Here is a 17,268-nt window from a genome sequence, read left to right on the forward strand (position 1 = left end):
TTCTGTGGAGGAGAATGTCAAGGAGAAGAGGAAGAAAGTCATCCACAGTTACCACCATTTAAAAAGGATGGCAATTTAACAATCCTATGTTATCGAGAGGTTCCAATCCCAGAATAACGAGAAGCCTTCCATCACTCAGTGATGCAAGGAAGATGGGGGGGTGTCGACTGAATTTATTCCAGGTGCCCTTCCTGCTGCATGTTATCCAATTATGCTTCAATCCTTTAAAGCTTTAAATAATGAGAAATTTAGAGCATTATGCAGAATTAATACCTTAATTATCTTTGGGTTTTCCTGAAAACATCATCAATCAGTAATGAATGAGACTGATGAAAAAACCCAACTCGTAAGTCATTTCATTCTAAGAATTAATGTCGGAAATCACCCTCACTGTATAGCTGAGTTGAAATATCTCCACAGCCTTTCACATCACTCCACCCTATGTGGTTAAGTTGATGCATGTTAAGGACTAAAGTGAATTGCTAAGGGTTAACTGGTAACATGAAATCAGGGCAGGATGGAGGAACTGATTGACTTAGTGATTCCAGGGTAAAATTCACAAAGGATTCATCAGATCCCACTGAGAGGAGTAAAAGAGAAAATCTGTAGGGCTTTTGCTCCACAATATGGATATTTTTCCTTCCTTCATTTATTTAATCAGTAAATACTTGCTAAGTGCTGGCTAGCCTGGGCTATCAGAGGATGAGGAGGTGTGTAACTCAGTGTGGGTGTCAGACAAGAAGCACTTCCCAGAGAACTCAGCTTTCAAGCGGCTCATTGTGGACCAAACGTATAAACCAAAGCAGATCTAGGGAGAAAATGGGGAGACATGCTGAGAATAGGCTGGAATCCGGGACCGTGTGATACAGGCACCACCTATCCTTCAAATAGAACAATGAAGAGCTTGTTTTTTAATCTATGTACCAGCTACTGTATATTGGTATAAACTTTTTTCATGTACTAGTCACAAAATCCTTCCTTTCCCCGTTATAACACACAATACATATTCCCTCAATTCAGCACTGGAATGACCTAACTGCTGTGATCCTAGCAGTCTTCCATCACTAAACTAGAAGTTCCTTCTGGTGGTCTGTGAAATCCTTTCCTCCCCCTGTCCAGGGCCTCCAGCTCTTTTCCCAGCACTTCCTAGATTCCCTCCTGATGCTCAGGGGACTGTCAGGAGGAGTTAACCAAGCTTTGTCTGAAATTGCAGGAAGGCATGGCTCCTTGCCTGGTCTAGTGCTTTGTTTTTAACCATCTGGATCTTTGGGTAGAGTTTGCCCTCAGTGGTTCACCAAAATCTTGACCGCTTTCCATCATCTTAAACAGGGTCCCAACAGGAAATAACTGCCACCCTCGAGGAGAGTAATGTACACCAGTATTCCTTACAAAGGGGCTGCTTGTATCTGAATACACCTAGAGATGCCACCAGGGGTAGTGTAGACACTTGGAACAAGGTAACAGTCAAGCTCTTATCACCCACTGGGCTGGAAGCAACAGGGGAGAAAATGAGCCCTGAAAGCCAGAGGGAAAGACCACTGTAGGGTCAACCCCTTTGAAAGGAGCTGTGACCTTTGGCCTCTGCACCTTCGAGCACAGCCAGCTTGAGGGGATTTTGCAAGAGTGATAAATACCCGGACCTCACAATCATGCTTCCCTCCAATCGTCTGCTGGGGCTTCTTACTGGCAGAACACAACTCACAACCACAAGAGGACAGCTATTTTTTTTTTAGTTTCCACATATAAGTGATATCATATGATATTTGTCTTTCTCTGTCTGGCTTACTTCACGTAGTATGATAATCTCCAGGCCCATCCATGCTGCTGCAAATGGCATTATTTCATTCTTTTTAACAGCTGAGTAATATTCCATTGTATATATATGTACCACATCTTCTTTATTCATTCACCTGTCAATGGACATTTAGGTTTCCTCCATGTCTTGGCTATTGTAAACAGAGACGGGGAGGGATAGATTGAGAGTTTGGGATTGACACATACACACTACTATATTTAAAATAAACAACCAGGACCTACTGTATATCACAGGGAACTCTGCTCAATACTCTGTAATAACCTAAATGGGAAAAGAATTTGAAAAACAATAGATACATGTATATATATAACTTAGTCACTTTGTTGCACACCCGAAACTAACACAACATTGCTAGTCAACTATACGCCAATATAAAATAAAAAATTTTTTAAAAAAGAGGACAGTTGTTACCGTCATCCATTCCTGTCAGGTTGTAATTAAATAAGCTCCTCACTGGTGCTTGGTAGCAGACACAGTCTTAGATTAGGGGGTAAAGGGATAATTACACAGCCTTTGCTGTCAAATTTCTTACTCTGTGAGGCATCTCAAGAAGAAGACTCATAAATTAAAAACGTCTATATACAATGAAAACTACCAAAATAGAGATCCACACAAGTGAGGTGGGATGATAGCTAACAGAGGCTGTCAGACCCTACACTAGGCATTTTTTGAGTATTTTGTTATATCCTTTTCCAAACCCTCAGGTGGAGGAACTGAGGCTCAGGGCAGTTACGCACCCTGTGCCAGAGAGGCCTGTATGCTTGAATTTAACCTCGAGAACAGCAGAGGCTGTGGTCTCCAAGAGAAACCCAGCTCTCAGGGTAAACCAGAAATACAGAAACTACAGTTTATTGAATGGCATGAAAGATAACGAGGCCAATACCAAAGGCACCACATTTAATATAAATACTGAATGTAAATAAATTAGCTAATCTGTGTATAAATGATTTAATAATAGTGTCAGTAACTGACACATCCGCAGCAAGTGTCACCACATGTATAAAATATATGCATCACCTTCATGTTCCCTCTCACACCCCATCAAAACGGTAAGGGGTTCACCACTTCCTAGGTGAAGGCTGTGTCCCGGATGAGGCTTCAGGGGCCTGTGTTCTGGGCTCACCTCCTATGAGGAACCAAACTATTTCCTAAGATCTTAGAAAACAAGTCAATGCTCTGGATCTTACCTCCTCCTCCAGCAAGTAAATCCCGGCTGTTTAGATCCTTGGTTGACCTACTGTGAATACAGTCTTTATGTCTCCTGTTTGTGTATAGAAAGTTCGTAACGGGTATGGCTGGTGGAATGCCCACTATATGCTGTATACTGGAACAAGCAATTTACAAATACCTTGCTTCATCTACTCAAAAAGAATCATTACCATTTTACTTTTATAAATGATGAAACTTGGACTTGAATACGATACATACTTTTACAACTATTGAATCCTTGTCTCTCTAGCTTCAAAGCCTATGTCCTTTTCTCTATGAAGCACTTAATTTAGTTTCCTCAGCCACATCTTCTGCACAAATAACATTTTACCATTTATTACACTGCTGATCTTAGAAGGCATTCCTCATTTCCTCTAATGATTAATTTTCAAGTCTAACAAAAAAATAGTTTAATACTGTTGGGAGAAAGGACAGAACACTTTCTAACACCAATGAGTTATGACTCATTTGTCAATTTGTGTTCAGATAAGGACCCACACATATTCTTTTTATAAAAAAAACTTCTGCCTGAATGTTACACTAGCAGATAAATTTGATGTCTACTTGACTGCTATCAGACCTTATATTGATTTGAGGTAAGGGTTCACCTATGTTACTGTGGATCATTTCTGCAAGGTTTTTATCCATAAAATATAAATTTCAAAATAACTATACATACCACATCCCCCACTCTATTGAACATTCCAAACTAACGAGAACAAAATATTAAAACTTTATTTTAAAAGAATGACCTCCTTTCTTTCTGTCCTCCAGTAGTTTTGTCCTTCACTATTTATAAGTCCAGTTTAATTTGAACAATACTGCCCATGATTATCCAACAAGAAGTACAATGAAAACAGGAAGTGCATTTACAGGTTGATTTGTGTATATGTGTGAGACCTAAGGGCCTGAATTGCAGTCAGAGACTGGAGCATCCCCCTTGAATAGACTGTGTGTGTCCCCAAAATTCATATCTTGAAGCCCGGACCTCCAAGGTGATGGTATGTGGAGGTGGGTCCTTTGGGAGGTGATAGGTCATGAGGGTAGAGACCTCATGAATGGGATGAGTGCCCTTATAAGATACCGAAAAGGTGATCTCTCCCTCTCTCCACCTTATGAAGACACAATGAGAAGACAGACTGCTGTCTGTGTTAGGAAGTGAGTCCTCATCAGACACCGAGTCGACCAGCACCTTGATCTTGGACTTCCCAGCCTCCTGAACTATGAGAAATAAATTTAAATCACCCAGTCTATATTATCTCAAAATGTCTAAGACACACCTGTGTCTGAAGCCTACATCCTAGGGGTCTGGGTTTACCTCTCTGTCCTCCCCAAGTGCCAGAGGACAGGGTCATTACACAGAGTCGATGGACTATCGTTACACAGGCAATCACTAGGAAGCCATAAGATAGGGATATTAAGAAAGCAGAGGTAGGTCAATCTACAATGTGATTTTTAAATGATTATTATTGTTGTTTGTATTTGCTTTTTAGTTTTAATGTGATATTTGTCATGGATAAAACCTCACACACAAGCCCAATATATCACGCAGATAAAAGTAGAGTTGGTTGAACTGAGGGTGCTCCAAATGACCTCAAGCGTCCTGCCTGTACCAACTGCTAGTAGTGGCAAACCAAATAAAATACACAGATCCCAACCACTGGGATTCTTCACCAAGAGAGCAGGTCAGCGGGAACACCACAAGAAGAGGTCACCAGGAATGAATAGAAAAGGTACCCCAAGAGGCTGAAAATTTTAAAAAGAACATGATGCAGGGGAAAGAACCACCCTGGAAATAAACCCACTTGAGAATCTCAATGGAGCCTTCTAATCTGCAGTGAGCAGGACAGGCAAACCCATAGTGAAAACTGTGACAAAATGCAGAGGTTAAGAACACAGGACTCGGGGAATAGGAGGAAACAGCTAACTGTGCCTGGAGAAGTCAGGAAAGGGTTCCACTGGTGAGGCTCTAAGACCACCTGGGCTTCTGCATGCAAGGAAGGCAGCGAGGACACTTCTAGCAAAGGCACACATGACACAGTCTATTGGTCCTTTTGGCTAAATTATGGTGAAGGGTGTTAAGGAAGGAGAGTGACAAGACAAGACTCCTGTGCCCCGAAGATCAATCTGGTATGTGTGGTATATACTAGAATGGAAAGAGAAACTGGGATCAAAACACCTGAGAGTGGAACAGCTGTTTAACAGAGAAATCTGGAAGGTCCAATCTCAGTGACTGATGAGGGTAGAGAGCAAAGACGGGTTTGAGATGCATTTAGGAGATAAAATGAATACCCAGTGTAGATTCTCTCTCCCAGCAAATACTTTGAAGGTAGGAAAGCAGAACGAGATGAAGTGGGAAAGGCAGTTTATAGAATTACCTCTCCGGAACCGCTCCCTCTAATGGACATATCAATCCTCATACAGAAAGAAAGAGGACTTACAGACGGAGTTTTTATGGCTACTGTCCTTGCTGGGAAGCATCTTGACTCCTCTTGACTTCAATTCAATCGCCTTTTTCACTGGAAGAAACAAAATAAAACCACTATTAGGTACGACTCAGAGAGATATCATAAAATTGCGTTCTATCTTCACAGCATTTCCAGTCATAACTGCTTTCTTACCAACCCCTGGAATATGAGACATATTCTAAGGGGTGAATGATGCAAAGCAAATGAAGTACAAGAGCCTGTGAATAATTAATGCAAGTCTATCAACCAGCAAGATCATATCTTATGATAGCAGTGTCAGAAGCTAAAAATAGTATGTAGTAAGATTACCATCTACACCCAAAGCTGCTTACTACCAGCGATGGCAAATTCTACAAATCATTATCATTTTGCCAAATGACCCAGCAGACTGCTCTCTCAACTTACATGCAGTGACTAGAGTTTTCTAAATTTGCTACATACATGAAAAATTTTGAAGAAAAATGAAATTTATTCATTCATTCACTCATCTAGTCATTTAATCACTCAAAGTTTAACAAATATCCATCAATGGGAAGCTAGTAGAAGGAAATGTTCTAAGTGTGGGTGATTAAATGCTAAGAACACCAGTACTTACAGACCCTCGTAACCAAGCAATATAAAAAATGTGCGACATTGGTTTCTAAAGTCATAGTTCTCAGGCTTTAAGTTTCTTGACTTTACTAGGTTCTGCATTAAATATTTTAAGAAGTTCCACTTTTGTGGTCATTTCTGGGGAAAAAAAGTGGGAAGTCATTTGTGGGAAGAAAATAGATAATAATATTTTAATTTAAAATTTTCTGTTTTGAATATTAAAATTATATCTTTATTAAAATTAAATATTTTAAGATTTCTGATTTACATATTTACATATGATTTACATATATGGACCTAGAGTAGCGTGAAGACCTGGGCTCAAATCTTTGCTCACAACTTGGTAGCTATGTGGCCTGTGTAAGTTACTTAACTCAGAGCCTGTTAATTTATCTGCAAAAGGAGTGTGATGGTTACTTTTTATGTCTACTTGACTGGGGTCCAAAGTGCCTAGATATCTTGTCAAATGTTTTCCTGGGTGCTTCTGTGAAGGTGGTTTTTGGATGAGATTAAGTTTTTTTTTTTGTTTTTTTTTTTTTTAAATATACATACAGAGCAGTTTTTTTTTTTTAATTAATTAATTTATTCATTTATTTATGGCTGTGTTGGGTCTCTTAGTTTTTTTTCACGCGAGGGCTTTCTCTAGTTGCGACAAGCGGGGGCCACTCTTCATCGCGGTGCGGGGGCCGCTCTTCATCGCGGTGCGCGGGCCTCTCACCATCGCGGCCCCTCCCGTTGCGGGGCACAGGCTCCAGATGCGCAGGCCCAGTAGTTGTGGCTCACGGGCCCAGTTGCTCCGCGGCATGTGGGATCTTCCCAGACGAGGGCTCGAACCTGTGTCCCCTGCCTTAGCAGGCAGATTCTCAACCACTGCGCCACCAGGGAAGCCCCGAGATTAAGTTTTAAATCCACAGACTGAGTAGGGCAGATTGCCCTCCCTCCATGGGGGTGGGCCTTATCTAATCAGCTGAAGACCAGAATAGAACACAAAGCTGACACTTTCCTGGGCAGAAGAGAATTCTTCAGGCCTGACTGCCTTCACACTGGGTTATAATTTTTTTTCAATATTATTGCTTTTTTTCTTTCCAATTTTATTGAGATATAATGCACATACAGCACTGCGTAAGTTCAAGGTGTACGGCACAATGATTTGACTTACATGTATAATGAAATAATTACCACAATATGTTCAGTAAACATGCATCATCTCATATTGATACAAAATAAAAGAAAAAGAACAAAATTTCTTTCTTGTGATGAGAACTCTTAGGATTTACTTTCTTAACTTTCATATATAACATACAGCAGTGTTAATTATATTTATCAAGTTATACATTACATCCCTAGCACTTATTTTATAACTGTAAATTTGTACCTTTTGACTGCCTTCAACTAATTCCCCCTCCCTCCACCCCTCGCCTCTGATAAATGCAAATCTCATCTCTTTTCCTATAAGTTTGTTTTTCTTTGCTTGTTTTTTGAAGTATAACTGACCTAAAACACTATGTCAGTTCCTGGTGTACAACACAGTGATTTGATATTTCTGTACATTTCAAAATGGTCAGCACGATAAGTCTAGTTACCATCTGTCACCGTACAAAGATGCTACATAATTACTGAACTATATTCTCCATACTGTACATTTCATCCCTGTCACTCACTTATTTTGTAATTGGAAGTTTGTGCCTCCTAATCTCCCTCACCTATTTCTCTCCCTCAAGCCCTCTTCTTTGGCGACCACCAGTTTGTTCTCTGTGTCTTTGACAATGTTTCTGTTTCACTACATTTGTTCGTTTGTTTTGTTTTTTAGATTCACATAAAAGTAAAATCATCCAGTATTTATCTTTGTCTGACTGCCTTCATAGTGGGATATTAATTTTTTTTTCCTGCCTTCAGATTCAAACTGAAACGTTTTTCCCGGGTCTTGGTCCTGCCAGCCTTTGAACTAGAACCACACCATTAGCTCTCTTGGTCTCCAGCTTACTGACCCACCCTGAAATCTTGGGACTTCTCAACCTCCATAATTGTGAGAGACAACTTCTTGTATTTCTTATATAGGATGGTATGATATATATCATCCTATTGGTTCTGGTTCTCAAAACAGCCCTGACTAATACAATGGGCATGCTGATATCAAATGCAGGGGAACAGATATGTGTTCCCTGCACTATAATGAATGCACCATATTTAGGAACAGACCCTGGACGTTGTGGGCTCTGTACACGACAGTGTTTGTTGCTATTTTTGGATCACTTGCATTCACATGGCTTCCCCAGAGGAGAGACTGTCCTTCCATCGCTGATGTTACTGGACATTTGTTCCCTCTCCCCGTCCCTTCCCCTGGTCACTGAATTTTCTGACCCTCTGGGTACCACGTGTCTGTGGCTCTACCTCTCAAGGCCCTCATCCCACTTCCCATCTGGCCTCTGTACACTACCTTATCTGACATTTGTATACTACCTTATATTTAAGTAAGCATCTTCAAACACACCATGGTATTTAACTCTTTCCACAACCCACTGAAGTAGGTATTATGAAGATCCTTACATTAGGAAATCAAGGTTCACAGATTTGTTGAGAGGACATAGGGAGTAAGATGTGGGATTTGGATTCAAATCTTCCCACTCAGAACCCAACACCCTTCATTGTATTCTGCCCACTTGACAATGGAAGGCATGGAGGTAGAGACTGTAGGATCCCGACACCTGGAAAGAAGCTGAAAACGCCGAAGAGCTCTGTGCCTGGAATTCAAATCACTGCAGCATCACCAGGGTTAAACTGCCAGGACAGTCTATTGACTCTGCTATTTCTTTTCTCTCTGCACTAACAAAATAAAAGCTGATTCTCTCCCATTTCCCACCTTCCTCCCAAAACCCTAGCTTTTGAATTCAAGGAGAGAAGCAATTTCCTCACGTTGGTGTTGACAATTCCTTTCCTTGTCAAAGGAGGCATTGAAGAAAACCTCCCCAAAGGAGGGAATTATAGGAAGTTGCTTCAGAAGCAAGGGGAGGGGCTGGCATTTGAGCAGGTTCAGGACCAGGTGGGGAGATGGCGGCTTTCACCAGTGCTGAGATGCATGACAGCTACAGGTAAGCCATGGACGCAGGGCATCTGATGTTTGGAAACTGGTCACAAGGTACTGAGGGTGAGGCAGGGGCCATCTCTGATGGGGCCTGTGGTCAAGCTGAGGGATGGCCTCTCGATGGATGTCCAGGAGAAGAGGACCAAGGAGCACTCCTGTGATGGGGAGCATCCTACCTGAGAGGACGTCTTGGGATGCTATGGAATGAGGTGTGTGTGTGTGGTGGGGTGCTGCAGCATGGTGTAGAAAACGGGAGGACCCAGACAGTGACAGATGCCGGATGTTCACCAGTGGACTAAGAGGAAGACTCAGGGTCAGATATGATTAGACAGAGGTACTGATCTTTGCTGTGGAGCCATTTTATAACCATTGCACCAACATAATGGCAAGCTGGTACTATTTCTCCCCCCCCCCACCCATCCCTCATCTGCTGCATCTTTCCTTGAACATGGAAATCTCTCTGCCCAGCCCTGAGGGGGGGGAAGGAGGAGGACTCTGGATGGAGGACAGGAGGGGCTTCAGGGAGGTGATGAGGGGAAAGACCCTTTGAGGAGGGTCCCTTCCTTTTCTTCACAACATTGCCAAGAACCAGGGCTGTCCAGAAAGAGGATGTGTTAACTTGAAACAAGTTAGAACTCAGAGGAGGGGAGAATCTACAGCAGTACAACACCATCGTACTGAAGGAAAAAAAAAAAAGTTCCCTGGTGGATGTTAGCTTCACTCAGCTACATACAGCTACTTTCTGTCCTTTCCAGGGAGAATGTCCATGACTGACCCCTAATTAAGCTCAGCCTGCTCCTTGGACCCTCCCAGCTCCCTCCCCCGGCCCCAGAGGCAAGAAGTCAGAGTTCACTGTGATCTTCCACACACATCAGACTTCTCTCAGGAAACACAATCCTACCATCTGCCTCTGGTGTCCTTGGAAATTCCTGTACCAGATGATAGAATTCAATGTCTAACACCATAGTTTACCCATAATGAGGAGCTCAGAAAATTCCAAATAAACAAATAAAATGCAAAATTGTTTCAAACAAACTTAATTTACTAAATACAGGGATGGACACCATTGAGAAACCTCACAAACCACAGAGGAAATTGTTTCAAATATATACACCAACTACTGACAAACTGAAGAAATCAGGGTTTGGAATTTAAAATATAAGCCCTTTTTTTGGACTTATTATTAACTCAGAGGATTATCGTGATTTTATTAATATTTCTCCAGGCTAAAAAATTCCCTTCAAGTGGCACGTGAAAAGAATGTTCACAATTATTGATAGCAATAATAGTGAAATCCTTGGAAATCCTTTGAGTTGAGAGAGCTTACTATACACAGGTGCGTGCACACACACACATATATATACTTTCACATTTATTTTATATTTCATTTATATGTTATGTATTTTTACATATTACACACTATATATTTAATATATGTTATATATTAAATATTTTACATATTATATGTATTACTGTTGTATAAATATTTTACATTTATTATATATAAAATAATGTGTAAAATATTTATGTATATAACATACATAAATTTATCTATTGAGCTTTCTTATTGTTAGAAATGTTCTTGTTATCTAACTTAATTTGTCTTATAATTATTTAATCAATAGCTTTCTATTAAATTTGGTAAGCAATTATAGTCCATAAGCTATTAATCTTTTGTATTTATCAATACACTGTCCTTTTATATTGTCATCTTAGCAGATATGATAATTCAAATTCCATTATTTATGTTACCTTATTCTTGAATTAGGAAAACAAAATATTTCAGAAAAATATTTTTGGTTCATGTGTTGTTTGGAAAATATTTTGTTTTCCTTTATTATTGGGGGAAAAAAATCTAAACTTCTGGATTATCTCAGAGATTTTTGTTAATCTTTTTCATTTTGAAGAGAAAAATAAATGATTTGTAAATAATATATTTTGAGGAATCCTAGTGGTTTGCATTCTTTCACTTACTGTAAGGCTTACTTTTTTTTCTAAGCATTTACACCATAATATTTTAGAAATGCTTTCAAAATATTAATTTGGTTCATTAATAGATCCAATTATAGCAACCCTTACTTAAATCGTTTAACATTTCTTCATTAGATTTTATGTGTTTTATATTGACGAAGAGTCATCAAAATTCATATCACTTTATATTTTTAACACATATTTAAAGATTTTTTTAAACTGTATCAAAGTATCTCTAAGAATCCCTAAGAATCACTAAATATTTCAGTATGGACCCACTTTCCTATTCTCTGTTAATTATATAAATGCATAGCTCATGTTGATGCTGATAAAAATCAGTTTAATCATATGACCTTATATGGTTGTTATCGTGGATGACGGAGCCATTACCATCTAAAACCAGAGCCTCCACCTCTGCACTGGGGCTCATCACCTCAATAACATGATGCCATCATTTTCCTCCTTCCTCACAATCATTCTTTCTTTTCTGCTTGATCAATCCCATTATTATACAAACATGTTTCACTTCCCATCTTTAAGAACCGAGACAAAACAAACAAGCAAAAAGGCAAGCATGCAAGCAGCGAACAAACAGACAGAACTCTTTCCTGCCCATACTCCCCACAGCTGCCTGGCCCTTTTCTCTCCTCTCCTGGGAGCAGTGAGAGGAAATTCCTCCAGTGAATCATTTTCTTTGATCTCTTCCCATTCTCTCCTGAACCTGAAAACAGCCCTATCAAGGTGAGCTGTCACCTCCCTGTTGCTAGATCTTGTGGTCAGTCCTCCAGTTCCCTTTGTCTGTGATGTGAGGTCCCCTCCCCCCATGTCCAGACCCCACACGCTCCGGTTCTCCTCTGATTCAATGGTCACTCCTTGTTCATAAGTCTGAGCGTCGTCCTGTGATGCTTTGGTATTTATCGCCATATTTTTAAACTTTCCATGTACTCCCTTGACCAAGATCCAATAGAAGTATTATAATCATCTAATAAAATATCATTAATATTACAATATTATTAATGAGTAGTAATTTTTAAAATTACTATGTATTTGACACTCTGCAAGGTGCTTTATATACATCCTGTTTAATTCCACCGCAAAGTTATAAGATTTATGGTGTTTATTATGGAGAAAAAAATGAGTTACAAAGAGGTTAAATAATTTATCCTAGGTTACAGGGCTTAAGGTGGAAGAGCTGTCCTGGAGCTGGGGGTCTGATTCTAGAACCTGATCGCTTTACGAGGAGGAGATGCTGTCTCCTTTATAAATGATACCACTTGTTTTAAAATTTTCTTGTTGTAAACAGTTTGTTATTGCATTATACAATACTTATGTAACTATATATTAGTAAACATGTCTTATCATACCACATTTTTTTAAATCAGAATTTAATTGACACTTCAAACCATTATCTAACAAATCGTTGAATGAACGTGTATGTTAGCTGCTTAAACATGGGTTAAATATTTATTAATATTCATCCTGTTACAACAAAAACTATGTACTGAGTCACATACCACTGAGTGTGTTTTCCTTTTCTATTGAATTCTTTTATTATGATTGTAGTAGTATATGGACATTGTAGAAAACTTGGGAAAACCTAAAAATTATCAAGAAAAAACCAAAAATAACTGACTGAATAAACCCATCACCTAGAGATGACTGCTGCTATCATCATTTTTTATGTATTTACTTCCAACCCTATGTATATTGCACCTATAAGTTAATAGGACATTTCGGTAAAGACACATATATGATATTTACAGAATAAAAATAAGACTGTAATGTATTTTTATTCTGCTTTTATGACTGTTTTGAGCATTTTTGCTTATTACATATTTCTCATTAGATAGTGTGTGTATGCATATATATATATATATATATATATATATAATCTTTTTTCCCCCCCGAGGCTTGAGGGATCTTAGTCCCCAACCAGGGATTGAACCCAGGCCCCAGCAGTGAAAGTGCCACGTCCTAACCACTGGACCACCAGGGAATTCCCAATTTTTAATCAGATATTGAGGTCACTGAATACTTTTGAAAAACACTTTTAATGGATTGGTCACAATATATTTAATTCCTTTACTCTTAGATATTAGCCTTTTTCTTACTTCCTGCAGTTGTATATGATACCAAACAGCTTCCAACACATCATTAAACTCTGATCAGTTTCATGGAAAAAAAAAGGGCCAGAGTTAGGATTCTTTGCTCAAGGTCTTAACACATAGTGCTAAACTGATTTTTAGGAAACTGTACCCATTTTCCTCACCAGTTGAATATAATATCTTGACTGTATCGCCTTTGCCAACGTTGTTTTATGTTTTTAATTTAAAAAAAATTTTTGAAGTATAGCTGACTTACAGTGTTGTTAGTTTCTTTGTACAGCAAAGAGATTCAGAGAGAGAGAGAGAGAGAGAGAATGTAAGACGTATACATGTTCTTTTCCAGATTTTTTTCCCTTACAGGTTATTACAAAATACTGAGTAGAGTTCCCTGCGCTGTACAGTAAGTAGGTCCTTGTTGGCTATCAATTTTATACAGCATGTAAAAGAAAACAGTTACCAATTTGATAACTGAAAAATGCCACCTCACTTTTATCCGCATTTCAAACAAGTAAGGTGCTTATTCCCTCGTTCTGTGAGATAAACTCTCCTATAACGTATTGTCTCGTGGTCTACAGAGCCGCCCCTCCTTATGCAGCGGGGACACGGCTGTTCCGAGGCCCCCAGGGGCTCCCCGAAGCCGCAGAAGGGAGCGGACCCAGAAATTCCACGTTTTCTCCTGCGCACGCGCCCGACACCAAGGTTAAACACTAAATCGGGCCGAGTCAGAGACGAGCGCCAACAACGCATCACACACGCGAGAACAACGAGAACCACCGGTCGCGCTAACAGTCATGCGCCTGCGGCCTCTCTCGCCCTCACACTAGCTGACTCGACGGATTCAATGCCTTGCCCGTCGCGACTACGCACCGGTCACGCGCTGTGGCGTAACTTCGGCACTTGGAGGTGTGAGAGCAAAACCAACGCGCGCTTCTTTTTCCTCCGTCACAGTGTCCCCGGCAAAAGGCTCTTACCCGAGCTCCTAGCCACCTCAGCAGGCGAGTCTTTTTCTTCTCATTCGAGAACTTTCCCTGAAAGGAAGCGCCTCCCGGCTTCCCTTGGGCACATTCCAGCGGCCAGCGTCACTCCTCCTGGGCTTTGGGGCCATTCTTCAGTAAAACGAGGGTCACGCGGTACCGCGGCAGCCCGTCTGACAAACGAGTGGCAGCTAAGTTACTGACGGTTGGACCAGCGGCACTACAAGACGAGTCTCGTTCACAGCGCGAACCAGCTGACCTCGCGAGATTTCCTCACGCAGCTGACCTCGCGAGATTTCCTCACGCAGCTGACCTCGCGAGATTTCCTCACGCGCGACTCCGACCAGCGTGAAATTTACAACTTCTCTACTGTTGACTTCTGGCATTTTTCCGCTTAGTGTTTTGGGACCGAGGTTGTTCTGCGGTAACTGAAACCTGGGAAAGTGAAACCGAGGGCCAGGGGTGGGGAGCGCTGCTGTACATTATTTTATGAGGTTTAATTGTTACTGCAAAAAAACTTTTTTTAAATCTAGAAATAATTGTTGTCTTGTCTTTGCTAGGTTACTCTTCCGGCAGCTCCCTTGTAGGCTTAGCCTCGCTCAGGAATTCCTACATTTTTCATGAGGTTATCGGATGTCCTGGAACGTGGACCCTTGAGAAAAACTGACAACCGAGTTTTAGTAAGTAGATTATCAAATTTCCTTTTGATTCTTAAATCAGCCAGTGTCCGTTCTTCGGTTGAGAAAACCGTCCTCTTTTCAAGCTTGGGGTTAAAAGGGATCTTTTGCATCTGAAATGTCACGGATATGTATTTATTATGCTTCACAGTATTAACAGTTTTGTTGTTGATAACTCCCTGTTCCTGGCTATCAGAATGTTTTCGTCTGATGTCACTTAACAGCACTATCGAATTGAAGGAAAAAGCTTTCATGCGTGGAGTTATGATTAACGCATGGATACTCATGTCTGAGTAGTCTGAAGGGTTAGTGTGGGACACCCGCACACCCTTGGCTATTGCATTCTTTGCTAATTTAATGGGTAATTACAGTAACAGGCTTTATTGGAAGGAAGGCAATTAACTTTATTTGTCCCCATGTGCTTAAAAAATCATGGACTCCAGTGAAACAATGTTTCCCTGTGATTTAAGTTGTCAGAGATAAGAACATTCAGGATTTAACGGGGGACACGTTGGGATTAAAAGATTTCTTACTTAGCTTTGTAGTGATTCATTGGGTTACTCCACACACTTTCTTTCAGGCACTTTCCTCCAAAATAGGGGGTGGAGGGCACCAAGAGACAAGAGAGGGGAGAAGGGGGGCACCAACTGGAGAAATTTGGGGGAAAGGGAGAAGGGGAACAAAGGGGTGAGGTGCCCCCAAAACAACTTTTCCCCTTCACCATCTCCCCTGTATTGAGGTACAGGAAGTATTAGAGGCTTGTAAACAATCATCTCAGATAATCCACACATTCCAATAAAGACTGTCTTTTTCCCTTAACACACTCTTCTCGTCTGTATTTTATGTGTGAAAAGATTTCCTCCTGAAGTTTCCCAGTTTTCCCAGTCAGGCTACCAGAATCCATTCACCTTGCAGCCTGGGCAACTGTTTCATAACAAGGTCAGGTTCAGCGGGGGTTGGTGGGGGGGAGGTCTGTCCAGGAAGCCCGGAGGTCTGAGCTCCAGTCTCACTTCTGAAATTTCCCGAAATCTTGAGCCACAGCCTTGCTTTTTGTCTCATCGATTAAGTAAAGGGCTTGAATTTTAAGGCTTCTGATATTCTATTTTCTCATTCTTATTCTAGGCAGATAATGCAGAATAAAGGAAAGTCAGTATTTAATTCAGAGCAGAGTTCCAATCTTCCCTCTATGGCTTATGACAAGGCAGACTTTGAGAGAATTAACTCCAGCGTTTTCTTCTGAAATATAAGGATGACTTGCAGGAGTATCACTACGGATGCACAAGACGCTCCGTGCATAGTGAAAAGCAAGCTTCTGGGCAGGACTGTTAGGGAAGGTTGAAGACCATTCACACAGGACACACTCTGGTCCTCGGACTGGACGAACACTATGCATTAAATACATATTGCTGCCAGTTCTTCCCCGCGCTCCTGCCTTCCTCTGAGTCTCCTTTACCACTCACACGAAACTCTTCACTTCTGGTCACAAACTCTGTGACAGCAGCTGGGTGTCCTAGGATTTAACTCATTTCTGACACTATCCACCTGGAGACAGTGTCAGATCCCACAGGTCAAGGGTTCAGTCCTGCAGGACTGCCACACACACACACACACACACACACTTCACATGCCAGTCCCAAGTCCAGGTTGTCACCGGTGCTCCTGAATGAACAGCTATAGATCAGAGGTTCCAAGGACCCCCTCCTCGGGTTTGATTAATTTGCTAGAGTGTCTCACAGAACTCAGGGAAACACCTACTTACGTTAGGAGTTAATTAAAGAGTATGATAAAGATGAACAGTCAGATAAAGAGATATCACAGGGCAAGGTCTGGGAGGGTCTCCAGCACAGGACCTCTGTACCCGTGGACTTGGGGTCACCCTCCCAATGTGGATATGTTTGCTAAGCTTCTGAACCCCGTACTACTGAGATTTTATGGAGGCTTCATCTTGTAGGCATGATGGACGCTTAACTCCTTTTCCAGCTCACTCCCCTCTCTGGAGGAGGTGGAGTGGGGCTGAAAATTTTGAGCCTTTAATCACAGCTTGGTCTTGGGGAAGAAGTTGTTAACTCCCTGAGTACCGTCCCCAAGGAATTAGGACCATGTCCTATCACCTTAATTTCCAACAGAGAAATTGGCATGTGCCTATCATCAATAAGCCAATAGCAAGTGAATCCATAAACCAACGAAATAACCTAGTAGAGACAGCAATTATTTCTAGATTAATAAAAATATTGTGGTAACAATTAAACTCCCTATAAATTATATACAAACCATGAGACAATAATAGTCAGATTTACCTCAAAGAATAAATGAATAAAGACATGATTTTAAGTGCAAATAAAAATGAGATAGTATTTTTCAACTTCCAAGTTAGA

At 40.8% G+C, this 17,268-nt stretch overlaps 1 protein-coding gene across 1 annotated transcript in view; it reads right to left on the reverse strand.

Annotated features, from left to right (window-relative positions):
* Positions 1-17,268, reverse strand: part of CSMD1 (CUB and Sushi multiple domains 1) — a 1,790,960-nt gene that overhangs the window by 577,716 nt on the left and 1,195,976 nt on the right. Inside the window, exon 7 of the mRNA XM_082374695.1 lies at positions 5,467-5,544. Coding sequence (XP_082230821.1) covers positions 5,467-5,544 — 78 coding nt within the window. The remainder of the gene's footprint in view (positions 1-5,466; positions 5,545-17,268) is intronic.

This window comes from Balaenoptera borealis (assembly GCF_965194805.1).
Source record: "Balaenoptera borealis genome assembly, chromosome: 21".
Lineage (NCBI taxonomy): Eukaryota > Metazoa > Chordata > Mammalia > Artiodactyla > Balaenopteridae > Balaenoptera > Balaenoptera borealis.